The sequence below is a fragment of the Ruditapes philippinarum genome, unplaced genomic scaffold (genome assembly GCF_026571515.1).
Source record: "Ruditapes philippinarum isolate M1 unplaced genomic scaffold, ASM2657151v2 ctg1320_1_1_1_1, whole genome shotgun sequence".
Lineage (NCBI taxonomy): Eukaryota > Metazoa > Mollusca > Bivalvia > Venerida > Veneridae > Ruditapes > Ruditapes philippinarum.
Window position 1 is genome coordinate 139,096 of NW_026857134.1, and position 17,815 is coordinate 156,910.

Below are 17,815 nucleotides of genomic sequence, written 5' to 3' on the forward strand. Positions count from 1 at the left end.
GGCCCCGCCTGGGGAGTACTTGATTTCTATAACCTTAAATGGAAAAACACATTTAAGTTTCATTTTGTGAAACTACAATGTCTAGAGCTTAGATATTTAGCATGTAGCTTTGCCTTATTGATCTTCACAAAACTGATAAGAATCATGCCCCTTGGTTCAATATTGGCCTTGCCCCAGAGGTCACTTTATTCAAATAGACTTGTATTATAGGAAAAACACATCTGAGACTTATTGTGTGAAAGTAAGATGCCCAGGGTATGTAAGATCACTTTTTGGACCGCAAAGTTACTGTTAATTTTTGTATAAGAAAACACATTTAAGTCTTATTTGGTGAAACTGCGTTTCGATATTGAACATGTAGCATTGCCTTGTTGTCCTCCTCTACAAAACAGGTATTAATCATGCCCCTTGGGTTAATATTGATCCATCCACTGGGGCCACTAAGTTGATATAGTCATGTATGAGAAAACATATTAAGCATGTAGCATTTACCATGAGAACATCAGCAAAATTGATGTTAATCATGTCCCTGAGATCAAAATTCACCTACCCTGTGGTCACTTGATAATAGGAAAACATGTTATTGTTAGAACTACAAAGCTTAAAGTTTAGATATTTAGCCTTTAGCATCAATTTATAGTTTTCTACTTGAGTTATATTAATCATGACTCTCGTTATTTGCCCTTCCTGAAATCACACCTCTGATTATTTACTACATGATTTTAGTACATTTAAGATAGTGTTTGTGATGGAGATCTAATGACTGCTTCAGAGAAGTTGTTCTTGTGACTAAAGTTAACTTTACTACCAAGTCTGAAGTTTTCATGTTATTTTGTTGTGAATAATGCTACTGAGGGATCACATTTTATCAATATATTTTTTCGGCATATTATGTTATACCCTGTGGTGTCCGTTAGCAATTTGGTTTCCGGAGCATAACTTAAGTTCCATTTGGCCCACAATATTCAAACTTCATAGGATGATTGTCCATATTGGGTAGAAGACCCCTATTGATTTTGGGGTCACAAGGTCAAGGTCACTATTACCTTAAAATTGAAAACAGTTTCCGGAGCATAACTTAAGTTCCATTTGGCCACAGTGTTCAAACTTCATAGGATGATTATCCATATTGGGTAGAACACCCCGATTGATTTTGGGGTCACAAGGTCAAGGTCACTATTACCTTAAAACTGAAAACAGTTTCCGGAGCATAAATTAAGTTTCATTTGGCCCACAATATTCAAACTTCATAGGATGAATGTCCATATTGGTTAAACCCCTATTGATTTTAGGGTCAAAGGTCAAGGTCACAATTACCTCAAAACTGAAAACAGTTTCCGGAGCATAACTTAAGTTCCATTTGGCCCACAATATTCAAACTTCATAGGATGATTGTCCATATTGGGTAGAAGACCTCTATTGATTTTGGGGTCACAAGGTCAAAGGTTACTATTACCCTAAAACTTAAAACAGTACTGCTCAATAACTTAAGTATTAATCAACCTACAGCTGTAAAAATTTTATAGGATGAACAGCCATGTCCAGACATGACCCCTATTGATTTTAGGATCAGAAGATCAAAGGTCAGGGTCACAATAAATTGTGGTTTCTGGAGCATAACTATAGTTCCATTTGGCCCACAGTGTTCAAACTTCATAGGATGATTGTCAATATTGAGTAGAAGACCCCTATTAATTTTTGGGTCACAAGGTCAAAGGTCAAGGTCACTATTACCTTAAAACTGAAAACGGTTTTCGCTCTATAACTTAAGTATTAATCACCTACAGCTGTAAAATTTTATAGGATAAACAGCCATGTCCAATACATGACCCCTAAGGTCAGGGTCACAATGACCTTAACACTGAAAATTGTGCTTTCTGGAGCATAACACAAGTTCCATTTGGCTTACAGTGTTCAAACTTCATATGATGATTGCCTATATTGAATAAAAGATCCACATCTATATTTGGATCACAAGGTCAAAGGTCAGTATCAAATGACCTTAATATATTTAATAGTTTTACAACTGTCAAACTTCATAGGATAATCACTTACATTGAGTACATTAATTATATGCCCTAAAAAATTTGCTTATATTATGTTATACCCCTGGCGTCTTTCCGTCCATCCGTCGAAGCATTTTTACTTACAAGATAACAACTTGATGGTGGTGCTTTGGAAACAGCAACTGAATATATATGAAGGTTCGTTAGCTATAAAGGAGGATTGCTTTTTGAGGGACGTAATACTTTATTTAATTCCCATGTCTTACAATTATTTAATTCCCATGTCTTACAAATGCTTCATCCTTACTAAAAAAACACACTTTCGGACATATAATGATCCGCCTAGCGGTGCCCTTGTTTTTACTGCAGAATCACTGTTAAGTTACACCAGATACGTATACCTGGTTACACTAAGCACACAAAATAACGGCCTGAAGCACTACACTTTGGTCTCATAAATGCATTATAAAAAGGTTTATTTTATATCATTTTTGTGGGAACAAAGGTAAAAAATTATCCTCACTAAACCCAAACGGCACTTACAATCCACGAAAATTACCAAAAATTGTATGCAAAAATAGCTCTTACTGCGGTTGTCACACAGTAGAAATATGGTGATGAATACTGTTCAATCAGTCATTAATCGTTCATAGCATGTAATTTATTACTTTAATCTTTTTACTTTCCTACATTTTTCTCAAGTTTGATTTTCTTGAAATATTTTAGTTCAGCTGGAGGCATGTAACTTCAAACTTTATTAAGAGATAACAGTGACAATTCAATATTTAAATAGTGTGATAGTCTGGTGATAAACATCAGTTTACATGTAATTATAATGGTCGATAAGTATATGTTGTTACATTGTAAGCGATTCCATTTACGGTTGCTATTGGCACAAACCAATTGCTATTGGCATTGGCCAATAACTTATGTGCAAAAATAGTATATTACCCTCCAATATCATCTATCAAGATTCTCCGTCCGTCTGCAAGCCCGTGTCAATATTTGATAATTGCTTTGTGGAATAACAGTGCACTGTTGTTCAACATGTGACATACAGTCACGACGATTTTGTAATGTATTATTCAAATATACTACTACAAAATTATATAACTTACTCCCAGATTGGAAAGCAAAGTATCCAAAACTAGAAGCAGCCTTTCTGTTGAAAATCTAAAATTTTAAATTGATTTTAAGTTCGATTTTTTAATAGTAAGATGGTGATCTTTAAGAGAAAATGACTGTAGGATATTATACTTATCTTTTCTGCATCACATGGCTATTTTCTATTTTTGATAGGTAACTTTTTGCATTGACCAAAAAAACTTGATCCTGATCGAGAAGGATTTTTACATTTACTGTCTGATCGTGAAGCAGTTGCTTCCCAAACAGGAAGTATGCCTGACTGATGACGTGCTTTACAATTTTAGACTGTCTGTCATCCACAGTGTGTTTTTCGAGAAGCAGCTCGACTATTACAAGATTGCTTCGGCGTCCACATCACACTTTGGATAACTTTTTGCGTGCAAGTTGGTATCTCCAAAACTACTGAAGAGAATTTGTTGAAACTTCACACACTTCTTGCATAATTGGCCCGTAACTCCAACATAGATTTTAGCAGAATTATGGCCTTTTGAACTTAGCAAATTACCTACGCTCTTGATAAATTATCAAGTACTGAGAAAAGTCGAATATGCTGTCCTAAACTGACAGCATTCCAATCTTGTGCAGCTTGTATCTACAATAAATTAAAGGAAGTGCAAATCTAAATCTGAAAAAAGGCTTTGCAGTTGAAAAAAAAATAGCAAAGCAATAAGAGAGTGGTGCATGAAAGCTATGTCGAGTCGAGGGAACGTCTTATTCGTAGAAACGAGTAAGGTAGTCTTTTTCAATTGCAATACTTTTTTCAGATTTTCACTAAAGTCAGTGCTCGTGTTTTGGGCATATGATAATACATCTTCAAAGATATATCGCTCTAAACAAGTTGTAAAATAACTTTAAAACGCCTCTTAGATTTTAGGCTGCAGCAGTCAGTTTGAAGTTAATATTTGGCTAGAGTTTCTCATTTGTATCGAAATATAATTTACATTTTTCTGTTTCAAGCTATCTTAGCTACTTAAGTGAGAGACAAATTTGATATCCAAAAAAAATATGTATCGGGAATTGTACCCAGTCCTACGACCCCTTAAACGAGCGGCTAAGCACTGGACCGCGGCCTGTCTTTAAAAATAGTATAACGTTGTTCATGGGTATCAGAATATATACGACATTTTACTGTTTTTCAACACAGTATTATTTGATCATTTGATATTTAAAAGATAAATGTGAATTTCTTAGTTATTATGTTTTGTTTGGGAAAAATAATACTATTACGTATGGTACAACATTGATTAACCGTTTCACGTGCGTGCCCCTCATGCCTCAAAAGTTGATTGCATACCCTACTTCTTTGTAATCAAGATGATTTCGCAATAACCTGTGCATTCTTGCTCTTTCTCGCCATATCTATTAGCCTTATTGCAACAGTGGTTTTGTTGCTGTTGTTTTTTCCAAATGTTCTGGTTAAACTCATGATAATGTTTGTAACTGTCGGATGTTCCTTTCGGTATGATTACGTATACATGTAATTATAATGGGTGTTGATAATGTTAGTGTTGTTCATTTACAGTACAGTATTGTGGTGTTATAAAATTAAAGTTATGCGCTTTATAGGCCTACACCATGTTAAAATCTCCAAAGGTATTTTCATGAGACAGGTATAATTATGTAAGTGGTATTGGCGTTCGGTAAACTATTACCTGTTTTAGTAGAAAAACGACCGAACATTCTACGTCAGTTTTTTACCTGTTTGACCTACTGTTTAACTAATAATTGGTAAGTATAAAAATATGTTAAAACATTTTTGCCACAATGTAACAGTTATTTCGCGCGCGCATGCGTAATACAATTAAGGTCCTTATATGTGTTTGACAATTTACTAATTAGATTTCCATGTTCGGTATGTAGAGCACAAGTTCGATTTCAATATTCATATTAAATGGAGGAACATTTTAGTTGAGTAGGAAACTTCATACAGCAAGGATATTCGTAGATCAGGCAACACAATGAAAATTGTATTAAAGCTTCCAGTAATTTTCCTGATTACAACTATAGTTGTTGTTCACTCTCGAGGTATGTTCTCAATTTGTATTTTATTGTGTGACATTTTTAATTTTTATCATCAATCTTTTGATATTAGAACTATTATTTGATCAAATTTTATTGACACAAGCTTAACATTTTCCCCACACGTTAAGATGGCGTTCGACATAAGTTGTTCTACGTAAAATAAGTATAATTTTGTAATTATATATAGTATCTTTTTAAAATCGATTGTATATGTGAATAAAACTTCAAAAATAAAACTAGCATAGACTGTAAGTGCTTTATCTTTACTCTTGTTTAATTTATGTTCTTACTTAATTTTATTATTTGAGTTTATTATCAATATGAATCGGACTAAAGTCAGGCCGAAGTATGACGATAATTTGTGCCCCCCCCCCCCCCATGTGGCACGAATATACGAGCATCTAACAATTTAAGATTGCAATATGTATTTTTACAAATGCTATAATCTAATACTGGTGGTTCAGCACTTTTTTGGCATGTAGAAGGGTATTCAATCTGAAAAAAGAAGATCCTGTCGTCGTTGAACAATTTCAAATTATGAATGTGGCAGGAATGAAATGAAAAAATGTGCATGTGTAGGAAAAAGGGTTGTGACGGACAAATAAATACTTACAATATATATATTATTTTTTCAAGATAGTATTCTACTATATAATGTCGATTAACCTGAGTATTTTTTATTTTCTAATTTTACAACTGTATTAAATCTGCATACATTTTGCCACATTGGAAATGAGGGAAATAAATGATGAAAATGGTATTTGGTTTGTTTTCTTGCCGCGGATTTTTTTCTCTTAAATATGCATTAAGAAAATGTCTCAAAATGCTTTCAGCTATTCATGTAAATATTACTTTCTGAATTTTCTCCTTTGAAATGTATTTTTGTTGTTTCTGTTGCTACTATCTATACATACATACTATTCAAACTTGAATTTGTTTGCCTGAATAGAATTTTGATTTACATTCTTTTTAACTACCTTTTGTTGAAAGTTTTGGTATTTTTTATATATTTAAAGTTACACATTTTAATATGCCTTTTTGAGTGGTAGTCATGCGGTATACTGGCCTCGGATATAAATGTATATTTACACAGAGCTAGTTTGTTCAGCAACCGGACCCGAACACTGAATAAGATAAATTCTGTTATTTTCTTCACAATCCATTTACAACAGAGTCACGATCGAAGTTCATGTGCTTTAAAACTCGTGTATTTATATTACCGTGTATTTATATTACCGTGTATTTATATTATCGTGTATTTATATTACCGTGTATTTATATTATCGTATATTTATATTACCGTGTATTTATATTATCGTGTGTTTATATTATCGTGTATTTAAATTACCGTGCATTTAAATTATCGTGTATTTATATTATCGTGTATTTATATTACCGTGTATTTATATTATCGTGTATTTATTTATATTACCGTGCATTTATATTATCGTGTATTTATATTTTCGTGTATTTATATTACCGTGTATTTATATTACCGTGCATTTATATTACTTTATATTACCGTGCATTTATATTACCGTGTATTTATATTACTTTATATTACCGTGCATTTATTTTATCGTGTATTTATATTATCGTGTATTTAAATTACCGTGTATTTATATTACCGTGCATTTATAATATCGTGTATTTTTACCTATACTGAAATGAAATATAAAACTGTATCAAAATGATTCAGTTTGACATAAAGCATTCATCATATATTCTGTAAGTGTTTTCTATGGAAAAAACAACATTGTTTGCTGTTTGAGCCTGAACGATTACAGTTGTTCCTATGAATTCAAACTTTTCAAGATTACAATTTCAATCTGATACGAGTATGTATTTACCTCATTGAAAGTCATTCATTAGAAATCATATAGAGTACATGCACGTTGTACACTGTTAACAATTTTCAAACTGAAAGACTATTTTCAAGTTGACAAATATATCACTTTTACATAAAGAGAAGCAATTTTCATTTAAATTAAAACTTGTTTGTATCGACCAGTATGTTAGATATGTTAAAGGTGAAATGTTCAAAAATCAATGCATGTATATGAACTGTATTCAATAAGTAATTACTTTGATTGTTATATACTGCATTAGAGAACGTAATCAAAAATTCATTATACACTATTTACCGTTTATACAAAAGACCTCGGATGCTCCTTCTTCATACATTATTTAAATAAGGGACAACATTCCAACTTTCATCTTAATTATCTTCTTAAAAACGAGAATTCAAAGTTCATCCCGGACCGAGTTCAAACCCACATATTTGAAGTTAAATATTAGAAAAGTAAATTAACTGAAATAAGTATAATTTTAAATAGATTAATGTTCGTCTGGTGAAAGACATTATCGTACATGTATTTATCGTTTTGCGTTACTTGAGTCAACAAAAAAGTCCGTACAAACTCCCGAATGACATTTGAACCATGTATTAATTTATGATAATTTGTTGACTTTTTTGTAAAGATATTTTTGTATAGACAGTTTTACACGTTAATGTAGGGAATCTGTCATAAATAACTTAGGTAAGGTAAAAAAAGTAATGACATTTGACCCACTATTGATGTATACTTACAATCAGGGACTGTTACAAGGATAAGCTACATTACAAGGACTACATGTGATGTACATTTTTGTACATTTTTTGTTTGTTTTGTTAATGGCCATCTGTTAAATTGCAGTTTAAGATAGGTAGATATAGACCTATTATACGAACGAACTTGTACATCGTTAGTCAATTACGTTTGAAGACATGGTGTACATTAGTGACACGATAAATACCTCTGTATTTCCCGATTTTTTGACCAACGCATTTCGTCATTTTACACTGTGTCAATGATTTTCTCAGGTGAACTTGTATAAATGACTCATTTAGCTCAATGGAACAGATAGTTAAGGATTTTGTAAGTTTGTAATAAAACTGAAATAAGCAAGGGGAGTGACCATACTTTGCTTTATTCTATGTTCTTTATCTAGTAGTAATGATGAGAGATTAATTTTAGAAATTTATTTGAATATAGTTATTTTACTTATGTTGATTGGTCACATTGTTTATTCTGACAAAAAACTAGCTATTTTACAGCAAAAACAACAAACATGTGCACTTGTATATACTTATATATATGAGACTATTATACATCTATATAACTGATGTATTTCAATTATAGTGAATTTATAATAACCAGTACAATAATTGTTTTCAGTTCCGATGCCACCTAATAGTTTCCAAACGTTCCGAAGACAGGCAATCATTCAGCATCAGCCTATAATACACCATCAAACAATAATACAACACCCACCTATTATAACGAGAACACCAGCTCGTGACTCGCCAACAGGTGAAACAACTAACGCAAGTTTGATAACAACATCTGCAGCAACAACCACTACAACTACAACCGAACCACCCGAGCTAGATGATGACTTTCTTCCACCGCAACAAATAGAAATAAGGGGCGTTTACAACAAAGATTATCCGTATAACTATGCACCAACAACATATGGATATGATTATTATGGTCTGGGATTCGGGTATAGTGGTGTTGGTGCAGCTGGTGGTATATCACGTGAAGTAGATTATGACTTCAATCCCGCTCCAGAAAACCGACAACAGCATAGTAAGCACAATTCTCAGCCATCAAAACTAGCAAAATCAAAAACAACAACAGTTCCAACAACAAAAACAACGCAGACGACCGCGACAGTGACACCAGAACTAGACGATGATTTGATTACTAGTCCAGCGACAGGTAAAACAGCAAACCACAATCAAGAAGCTTACACAGGATATTGTTTTTGTTCTCCATTAAGCCAGTGCCCATTGGACTCGATGCCCCGAGGAGGACTATGCAATAACTTTCTGGCGTATTTTATTAACTTGAAATTTATACGTTGTTGTTACAGCCCTAGTATAGCAAGGAGCCTGCAATTATAAGAGAAGCTAGTCATATACATGTACATTAGTAACAAACAAGGACGATCTTTTATTCTTTCCGTTTGTAAAATGCTATGAATATATACTAGTAGTTAAAAAGATGATAAATACATTAATGATGAATTGTTATATCACTAACCCATCAGTAATTGGATAAATAAGTAATGTACTAACAAATATGTATTACAAAATAAGTGGTTAATTTTGTCAGTTTTCTTCTCTTGTCTGATAATCATTAAAACATATAACTATAATTTCTTGCGTATGAAAGTTATGACTTTAACCCTTTTTATCTATTTTTTTATATATAATTTTGTCTAATTCTTTGATATACTAAGGAATATAAGTACATATATGTCGATTTCCATTGAACATTACGTTTATAATAATGTTACCTACAATTATTTGTATTTGAAGAATTCTAAGCAATTACATGTACGTAGCATTATTAATTTGTTGAAGTATTTTCACATGTGGTATTTACATTGTACATGTATATAATTTCCATTTCACTTAAAAGCACGGCTTTACTTGATGTCGTAATTTAAAATGTAGCATTTCATTTTGGAACAAATCATTTCAGTACGATACTTGTATTATTTGTTTAAAAAATGTCATTACCGTTTTGTAATGGTATACATATATATTGTTTTCATATTCTACATTTTATGTCTTAATGCTCCTTTCCCACACATATATTGAAGAATACGGTTTTTTTAATTAATCTTAAAATGTCCATCACATATCAAACAGTCCTGTTGATCATTGTTTAATTATTTCGTTTATATGGATGTTGCAAATAACTGTTGTTTAAACTACTTATCTTTAGTAAATCTTGAAAGAAATGTCATTTTGACTGGTTAATTCTAACCAATGTATTGAGCTACCCGGTCCTGATATACGTTATCCTAACTTAAATACTCCTTTCAATGTTGTTTTATTCTGATGCATACCTTAGCGCATGAATGACTATTAAAGATCCTGTATGTCGTAATTGAGGTTGTATACCACACTTAAGTGAAATTATTATATATGTATGTAGTTATGCTTATAAAACAATTTAAACATCGAAGAATATGTAAAATATGTACTGCAAATATTTGTACATATTATATGTAATCATTAAAATATATGCATTCATTTCTTATTCATTCCTTATTGAAATTATTACCTCCCTTTATTTACATGAAATGTTAAATTCGGTAAAATCTTTATAAATAATGCTTTTGGAACTTACAAAATTGATAAATCATAATTTTGAGCATCATATTTTTGATATAAAACCATAAAAATTGTGTTACAGGATCTTTAAATATTAAATACTAGCGTTTTTGTTTAAGTATTCATGTGTTTCAAATTCAACCAAATGGTGACAGGACCGAACTTACGATGTTTTACTCTTTTTTTCCATTCATTACTTATATTTTTATTACAGTACTTTAACAACACTATTGGCTGTTATAATAATAGTTTTTAAACCACCGGCCAACATAATAGTCAACAACGACCTGTCAGTGATACAGTATGCCTCGTTAGATTTAAGCAATTTATTAGACAATATTTATTTTGACAAGTGCGCAAAACAACATTACACAATTAAGAGTAGTGGTCTATTGTGATCTATTTAAGTAAAAAGAATACGGTTGTTTAAGAAAGGTCATTTATACATTTGTTTTCTATCAAACGCTGTGGTAGATTATTGACTAGTCTGACAGCGAACAAGTTTGCTAACATTAAAGTCAAGAGAATATATCTTACATGTCAAATTATAACCGTTATGTACTCATTTTCACTTGTTAAGTGGTATGACAAACATCATGTTCTATCATGTTTTCCGCGCTATCCTGCATACATTGTACTTTTGTTTACCCTAGTGTTTGTAAAAAAAAAATCATAAAAATCACGCACACGAACGCACACACACGCACGTACGCAAAATCACGCTTTCAACATACAGTTATATCAGCAAAATGTAATATGAATTAAAATGAATAAACAATAATATTATTATCATAATGCATATCGTAATTTTACTATCAATATTCGTGAAATTTGAACAGCCATCAATTAGTTCAATACAGCCATAAAATATTCCGGGCACAAGCATAGGCTACATCGGGACAACAAATCACTAGAAATAATACAGCGGATGTTATGATGATCTTATTTTGTCTGAAAGCATATTTATATGTGAAAAAAAAAGCAAAAAAGGATAGTTTAGAGATCCAAGCAGGATATGTTTGTACAAACATGTACATACAAAAGAGAGAGCCTTATTTATTTTAAAATTAGCTTTATAACTTACGATGTTTGAAGTTTATAACACTTCCTGTTATGAATTCAAAATGGATTTCCATAAGGAAAGAAAGCAAGAATTAACTTCAATCAGAAGTGAGCATTAGCTTTGAGACAGTAATGCTGGGTTAGAAATATGACATAACACAAAAGTAATACGAAGCAGGAATAAAATTGAACCTGGTGCATTTTCAAATTTTATGTTGTTATTATTATTAACTGAATAAAATAATCCATAATTAAAGAATTTTATTGCTGACCAGTTAAAACCTAAACGTGCAGTAATTTTAGATACTATGCAGTTAGTCCTTATAAAGCTTGTTAATTCTGATTGTCAGTATGGTCATTGTAACCCATGTGACATTCAATTAAGGAGATAATCATAATTTTACAGTAAATCCATAGAAGGGTTCGTGTCCTAGGCTTGAATCTTTGTCTACACAGACAAATAGTAAGGTATTGAAAGCTTGTTCGTGACTCCCGAGTATGTACTTTATTCCAAGTTTGATGTTGAAACTTTCCAATATATCCTTTGACAAATACCACCGGGGGTATGGTGTGTGATTTTGGTACGCTTTTGTGCGTCTAGTTGGCGGTAGCGACAACACGAGAAAGCGCCAAACGGCGCGTTGTCGCACTGTCGTCTTTTCGTCTGTCGCTAGCGACAACACGTCAAAGTGCCAAACGGCGCGTTGTCGCACTGTCGTCCTGTCTCTAGCGCGGCACGCCAAACTGCGCGTTGTCGTGCGGCGGGTTGTCGCGATATCGCCCTGTCGCTTGGCTTATAAGCCATTCCTTCAATTTGAACCGAGCGACAATGTGACATTGTGACAACACGCCGCACGACAACACGCCGATTGGGGTGTCGCGATATAGACAGGACGATAAGACGACAGCGCGACGACGCGCCGTTTGGCGCTTTGTCGTGTTGTCGATAGCGCCAACGAGACGCACAAAAGCGTACCAAATCAGCCACCATAGATAGGGCGCGTGAACCCTATATGGATCTCAAAATTGAGCATCGGTAAAAATAATGTGAATTTCAGCTGATCCAAATGTGCGCTATAACATCATATGTGAAGGAGAAAATAGGTCAATCACAGAGTAAGTTTTCAACTTTTTAAACATTTATATAAAATTTAGAGCCTTTTTTTTTAAAAGAAAATCGGAATGTGATTCTACCCTCCTCGCTTTTCTCTTTATTTACCCGTTTTGTATCGGATTTTATGCAGTCTTCGCCGAGATATTCTTTCTGTCATTGGTTTTTGTGTGCCCATAACATGCTTTGCGTATGAAGAAAATGTCGCTGACCGGACTCAAAATACAAAGTGTTCACAAAAACGTACCACCGAATGATGCTAAACATTCAAAACAAACCCTTATTGAAACATATATTGAGGTTTGGCCCAAAATAAAGGAATTGCTGGTCAAAATTCCAGTCGAGCTTCATATGTGCTGAAAAGATTCATAGGAGGTGATATAGAAAACCAACTACAAAACTACGGATCACTTTCGTATAAACATTTAATTGCCAGTCTAAAGAAACAATTCAGGTTTTGTAGCTTTGGCTGAAAGTCCATTAGTCTGTGTGTTTAGTAATTAAATATCACTCCATCAACAGGCTAACTATCTGATGCTAGCAATAGAAATATTAAAAATACAGAATATATGAACATTTTGAGCGAATACTACTCGTATGATAAATAATATCCCCCTGAGAAAACGTAACTTTGACAAGCAAAACTGTAATATATTAAGCAGCTAACAAATGAAATTGACCAAATCTTTGTAAACTTATAGTATCATATTTTTTTCCAGGCACAAATATTTTCTAATTAATTATCTGCAATTAATTGCAAGTAAACTCCTTCATAAAACTGTCCTCAAAAGAAATATTCTACACTTGTGTCGAATAAACAAAGCAAAATCAAATAAATATTTTATTACAATGGTAAATGAAGAATTTTATGAACCTAAATATGTTTAATAAGAGAAGCTTTCATGCGTGTTCGTTTAAAATAATCGTGGCTTTACAAAGATAGCCATAATCGATGTCTTTAGTATACTGACTGTCTTTTATCTTTTTTATGGATGATGTTATTCAAGCTTAACTTGGAACACTCTGTCTATTTCGAATATTAGTTTTAATTACAGAATGATACACAAAATAATTAGAACATTGATTGCTTAATGGAAGTGAGCCGTTATTGTGTTGGTGGATTTTTGACCGACGATTCCTTTATTTTGAGCCAAATGTCAATAACTGTTTCAATAAGGGTTTGTCTGGATGTTAAGCATCATTCGGTGGTAAGATTTTGTGAAAACTCATGTTGGATACAAGCTTAATTAAAGCTTATGATTGTGTACTGTTAACCATATGCTTCTATATATAAAGTTTTGTCTTACTGTCTGGCAGTCTTAATTAATGTTATGCCAATTTCAATGTCTATTCATTAGAATGATTATAATCAGTATGATTTACAAAAAGCATTCGACAATGTTCGTCACTATCGCGTATATTTTTTTATTTTTTTTTAACTCATATGCATGCCTTTCTTAAAATGACAATGACGTTTACAAATGAATAATGCCCGTGTAAAATATATTATATAATATATGTACATGATATATAATAATATAATATCTGTACTAAATTTCTAAAACATTACCAAGCAAAAAAGACGCAGCATTTTACAATAACAATATTTTGAAATCTTTTTTTAGTATTATAAAATATGACAATAATATGACCCCGATCCCGGATCCCGGGATTTCCCCCAGTCTCCCAAACGCCCCCACTTCCACCAATCGCAACTTTTCGGCCTTTCCGTCTGTCTTCGGATAAGGACTATTATAGATGGCAGATTATCAAATCCCTTGGTAACAGTAACAATAAAAAAGAAAGTCCGAATATTGTTTCGTCGATTGATGGTGAAACTTATCACGATCCTTGTAGAGTTGCAAGTCATTTCAATAACTTCTTTACAAATATTTCATCTAATTTAGTACAGAAACTCCCGGCAGCAAAGAATTTGTATAGTGTGACATCTGATACAATTAAGAATTTTTATAGGAACAAATCACAAAAAGAGTTTCACCTTCATCATGTGAGAATTATGAAGAATTATGTAGGCTTAATATAAACAAAAGCACTGGATTAGATGGTGTCCATGCAAAATTTCTTAAAGATGGTGCTGATGTGTTAAAAATCCCTATAACTTATATTTGTGAATTCTTCAATAACAGAGGGGGGGGGGGGGTGTCCCAAATGATATGAAAATTGCTAAAGTAAAACCTCTACACAAAAAGAATAGTAAGCTAGATGTCGGGAATTACAGACCAGTTAGTATTTTATGTATTGTATCCAAGATTCTAGAACGGGCCGTGTATGTACAATTTGAGTCATTTTTAAGAACTAATAAATTAAGTAATAATCTAATTTACGAACACCAGTCCAGGTTTCGGAAATCTCATTCAACTGCATGACACATGTCTAATTTACCTACTTGACTATATTCGTACAAATAGCTCCAAAGGGTATGGTTATGATGGACTTACAAAAAGCATTTGATACCATCAATCATGATATTTTGTTCGATAAATTAGATATATTAGGTGTCTATTACATGTGGGATCCCTCAGGGCAGTACTTTGGGTCCTCTTCTATTTCTCTGCTACGTAATGACATGGTAACTAGTATCGATTCTGATTGCAAGTTAATTTTATATGCAGATGGTAGCACTATATATTGTTTTCGCATAAGGATCCAAAAATTATAGCCCAAAAACTTGGAAAGGTTTTGGAACGTTGCTCTGATTGGTTAGTTCACAATCAAATTATCTTTACACCTGGGCAAGACTGAATGTATGCTATTTGGTTCTAAATCAAAAATTAATAAATTTCAAATTTTTTCCATTTCATGTAATGATCAAACAATAAAGTCTTCGTCTGAAGTTAAATATCTTGGTTTGTTACCTATCAGGAGATAAAATTGTCAAGAGCATTTTTTCAAAGGTGAATAGAAGATTACATTTTCTATACCGTTACAAAAATTGTTTATCGGAAGAAATGAAGAAACAATTATGTCCTGCCCTTTTGCTGTGTCACTTTGATTATTCTTCATCTTCTTGGTACGAAGGACTGAGTAAGTCACTGAAGCACAAACTTCAAGTAGCTCAAAATAAGGTTGTGCGCTTTATAAAAGACTATACCCCGAGGACTTCGGTGACAAATAAGGTTTTGTCTGATCTCAGACAAACAATTTTCAAACATCGAGGAATATGTAAAAGATGTACTGCAAATGTTTGTGCACATTATATGTAATCAATAAATTATATGCATTCATTTCTTATTGGAAAATTTGACTTAGAATTTATAGAAAATAAATTTCTAATTACCTCCCTTTATTTACATGAAATGTTAAATTCGGTAATATCTTTATAAATAATGCTTATTGGAACTTACAATATTGATAAATCTTAATTTGAGCATCATATTTGTGAAATAAAACCATAAAAATTTGTGTTAAAGGATCTTTAAGACTCAACCACATTCATAAACTTAATTAAAACAAAAGCCCTTCTTCTTTAAGGTATGTAGAATATCCAAAAATAAAGCAGCCCGCCAATTTAAAGGCACACATTTTAGGTTGTTCTGTTCTATATCATTTGCTGAGTCTCACTTTCTTTGTTTAAATGTATTTTTGTAAACTTTTATATATTTTTATTTTGGAAATAAAGGCAAATCGCCAATAAAAATTTGCTCTAAGAGTGGGCCGTTGATGAATAAAAGACCGAGTTCACAAATTTTATATAACATTTATTAAATATCAAAATTGGACCGAAGGAAGGCTACCTTATCTTTTAGGCATTTTATCAAAATTCAAAATTGACCGTGGCAACCAATGTCTGTGGCACCATTAAACTGCTAGTGCTTTGTGACGGCCTTGGCAACAACACTTCACTGACTGAAAATAAATTTCTTAATAAATTCAATTAAAACAATAAAATGCGTCTGTGGCTTTCCATACTTCAACAAAACAAAATTCAAAATTGGACCGATATAGGCAGAATCTATCTTTCGGAAATCATTTCATATTTTATAAATTACTAAATTATCTGTGGCTTACCGGCAGTCGGATCGATATGCAAGTGATGGTAACATATGAGGCGCTTATCTCGATATATCTGAGACATCTGGAAGAACTACATGACGGGATGAAGAAGACCACTCTGAGGGGATGAGAAGTCCATGACCAAGCCCCGAAAATGTCGCACTCTCAAAGTAGGGGGGGGGGGGGGAGGTCAAAGAAGACATCTTCGAAGACCGAAGACGTGGAAGAGTTCTTCTAGACCCACCAGATGAGGGAAGCAGTCCATGGTCCATGGCGGAGCTGGATAACTGGAAGGAGTGAACTTGTCTGTCCGTTTTGCTTGTCTGTGGCACCGAACCAAAAAACACCGGTCCGAAGCACCATTGCTTGTCCGTGCGTCTATATGTCAGGAAACCTTACCCGTCCGCTTCTTGATCCTTTATTTTAGGCAGCAACACGTTCTTTTACTTAACAACATAATGCACACAATGGTCTCATTGGCCTTCCGTGTATTATTTCATTAATAAATCTAAAAGCAATAGCATTTTCTTTGGGCTCATTCAGTGAATTACTGAATTCCAATCAAATAGGTCACCATTTTAGAACTATAACTTACTTTAAGGGCATGACTGGTGACATGTCCGGGGTCCGTACTCGACAGCGAAAGCTGCTTTTTGTGCCCGGAAGGGCGGATGGACCCTCATTAAGCATTAACATACATACATACATACAATTTAAGGTCTAGTAATTTTAATTTTGTTTTGCCTCAAAATGATTCCCATGTTACAAACACATTTTTCTACAATGCCATAAAATATAAGATATATGTGATAATATATAGTATGTGTTTATGTCTATTCCCTGAATAAATCGATACGATAGGTAATAGCCGATGACGTTCATCCCGTTAATATTTACATTTAGTAGTCGTTAACCTTTAGTCCGTACTGTACAGTGTGTAACGCCACTTACGGAATTTAGCACGTTATGTTTACTTTCTACAGTTCACTCCCTGAATGTCAAGAAAATAACTATGTTTAGAAGAAAAGGTGATCATTATAACGTTGTTTCTGCTATAAAAATAGTTTAACCATTTTTGACATGACATTTAAAGATTCATTTTACAAAATTAAAAACGTAAACACTGCGTAACCTCAGATTCACGGAATGACAGATACTGAGATAGATGGCTTGAAATTCTATCAAATGATCAGATGATAATGATTTATCTGTTTATGTATACATAAACATATATATACTATAAACATGTAAATATATATATACTATATAGGGGTATATTTTGGA

At 32.9% G+C, this 17,815-nt stretch overlaps 2 protein-coding genes across 4 annotated transcripts in view; both read left to right on the top strand.

The window, feature by feature from the left end:
* The first annotated feature begins 4,834 nt into the window (after positions 1 to 4,834).
* Positions 4,835 to 9,470, top strand: LOC132748877 (uncharacterized). Its single transcript, XM_060738537.1, has 2 exons — positions 4,835 to 5,177; positions 8,393 to 9,470. Exons 1-2 carry the CDS (start codon positions 5,111 to 5,113, stop codon positions 9,121 to 9,123), a joined length of 798 nt encoding a protein of 265 aa, XP_060594520.1. The 5' UTR covers positions 4,835 to 5,110; the 3' UTR covers positions 9,124 to 9,470.
* A 3,030-nt stretch (positions 9,471 to 12,500) lies between these two features.
* The window catches only part of LOC132748885 (pleckstrin homology domain-containing family M member 1-like), a 45,898-nt gene continuing 40,583 nt past the window's right edge, over positions 12,501 to 17,815 (top strand). For 2 of the 3 annotated variants that reach the window (XM_060738547.1, XM_060738549.1), the window contains exon 1: positions 17,478 to 17,559. In XM_060738547.1, coding sequence (XP_060594530.1) covers positions 17,544 to 17,559 — 16 coding nt within the window. In that variant the 5' untranslated portion in view covers positions 17,478 to 17,543. Of the gene's footprint in view, positions 12,523 to 17,477; positions 17,560 to 17,815 lie in introns of those variants that run through there. The other variant, XM_060738548.1, reaches the window with a different exon arrangement.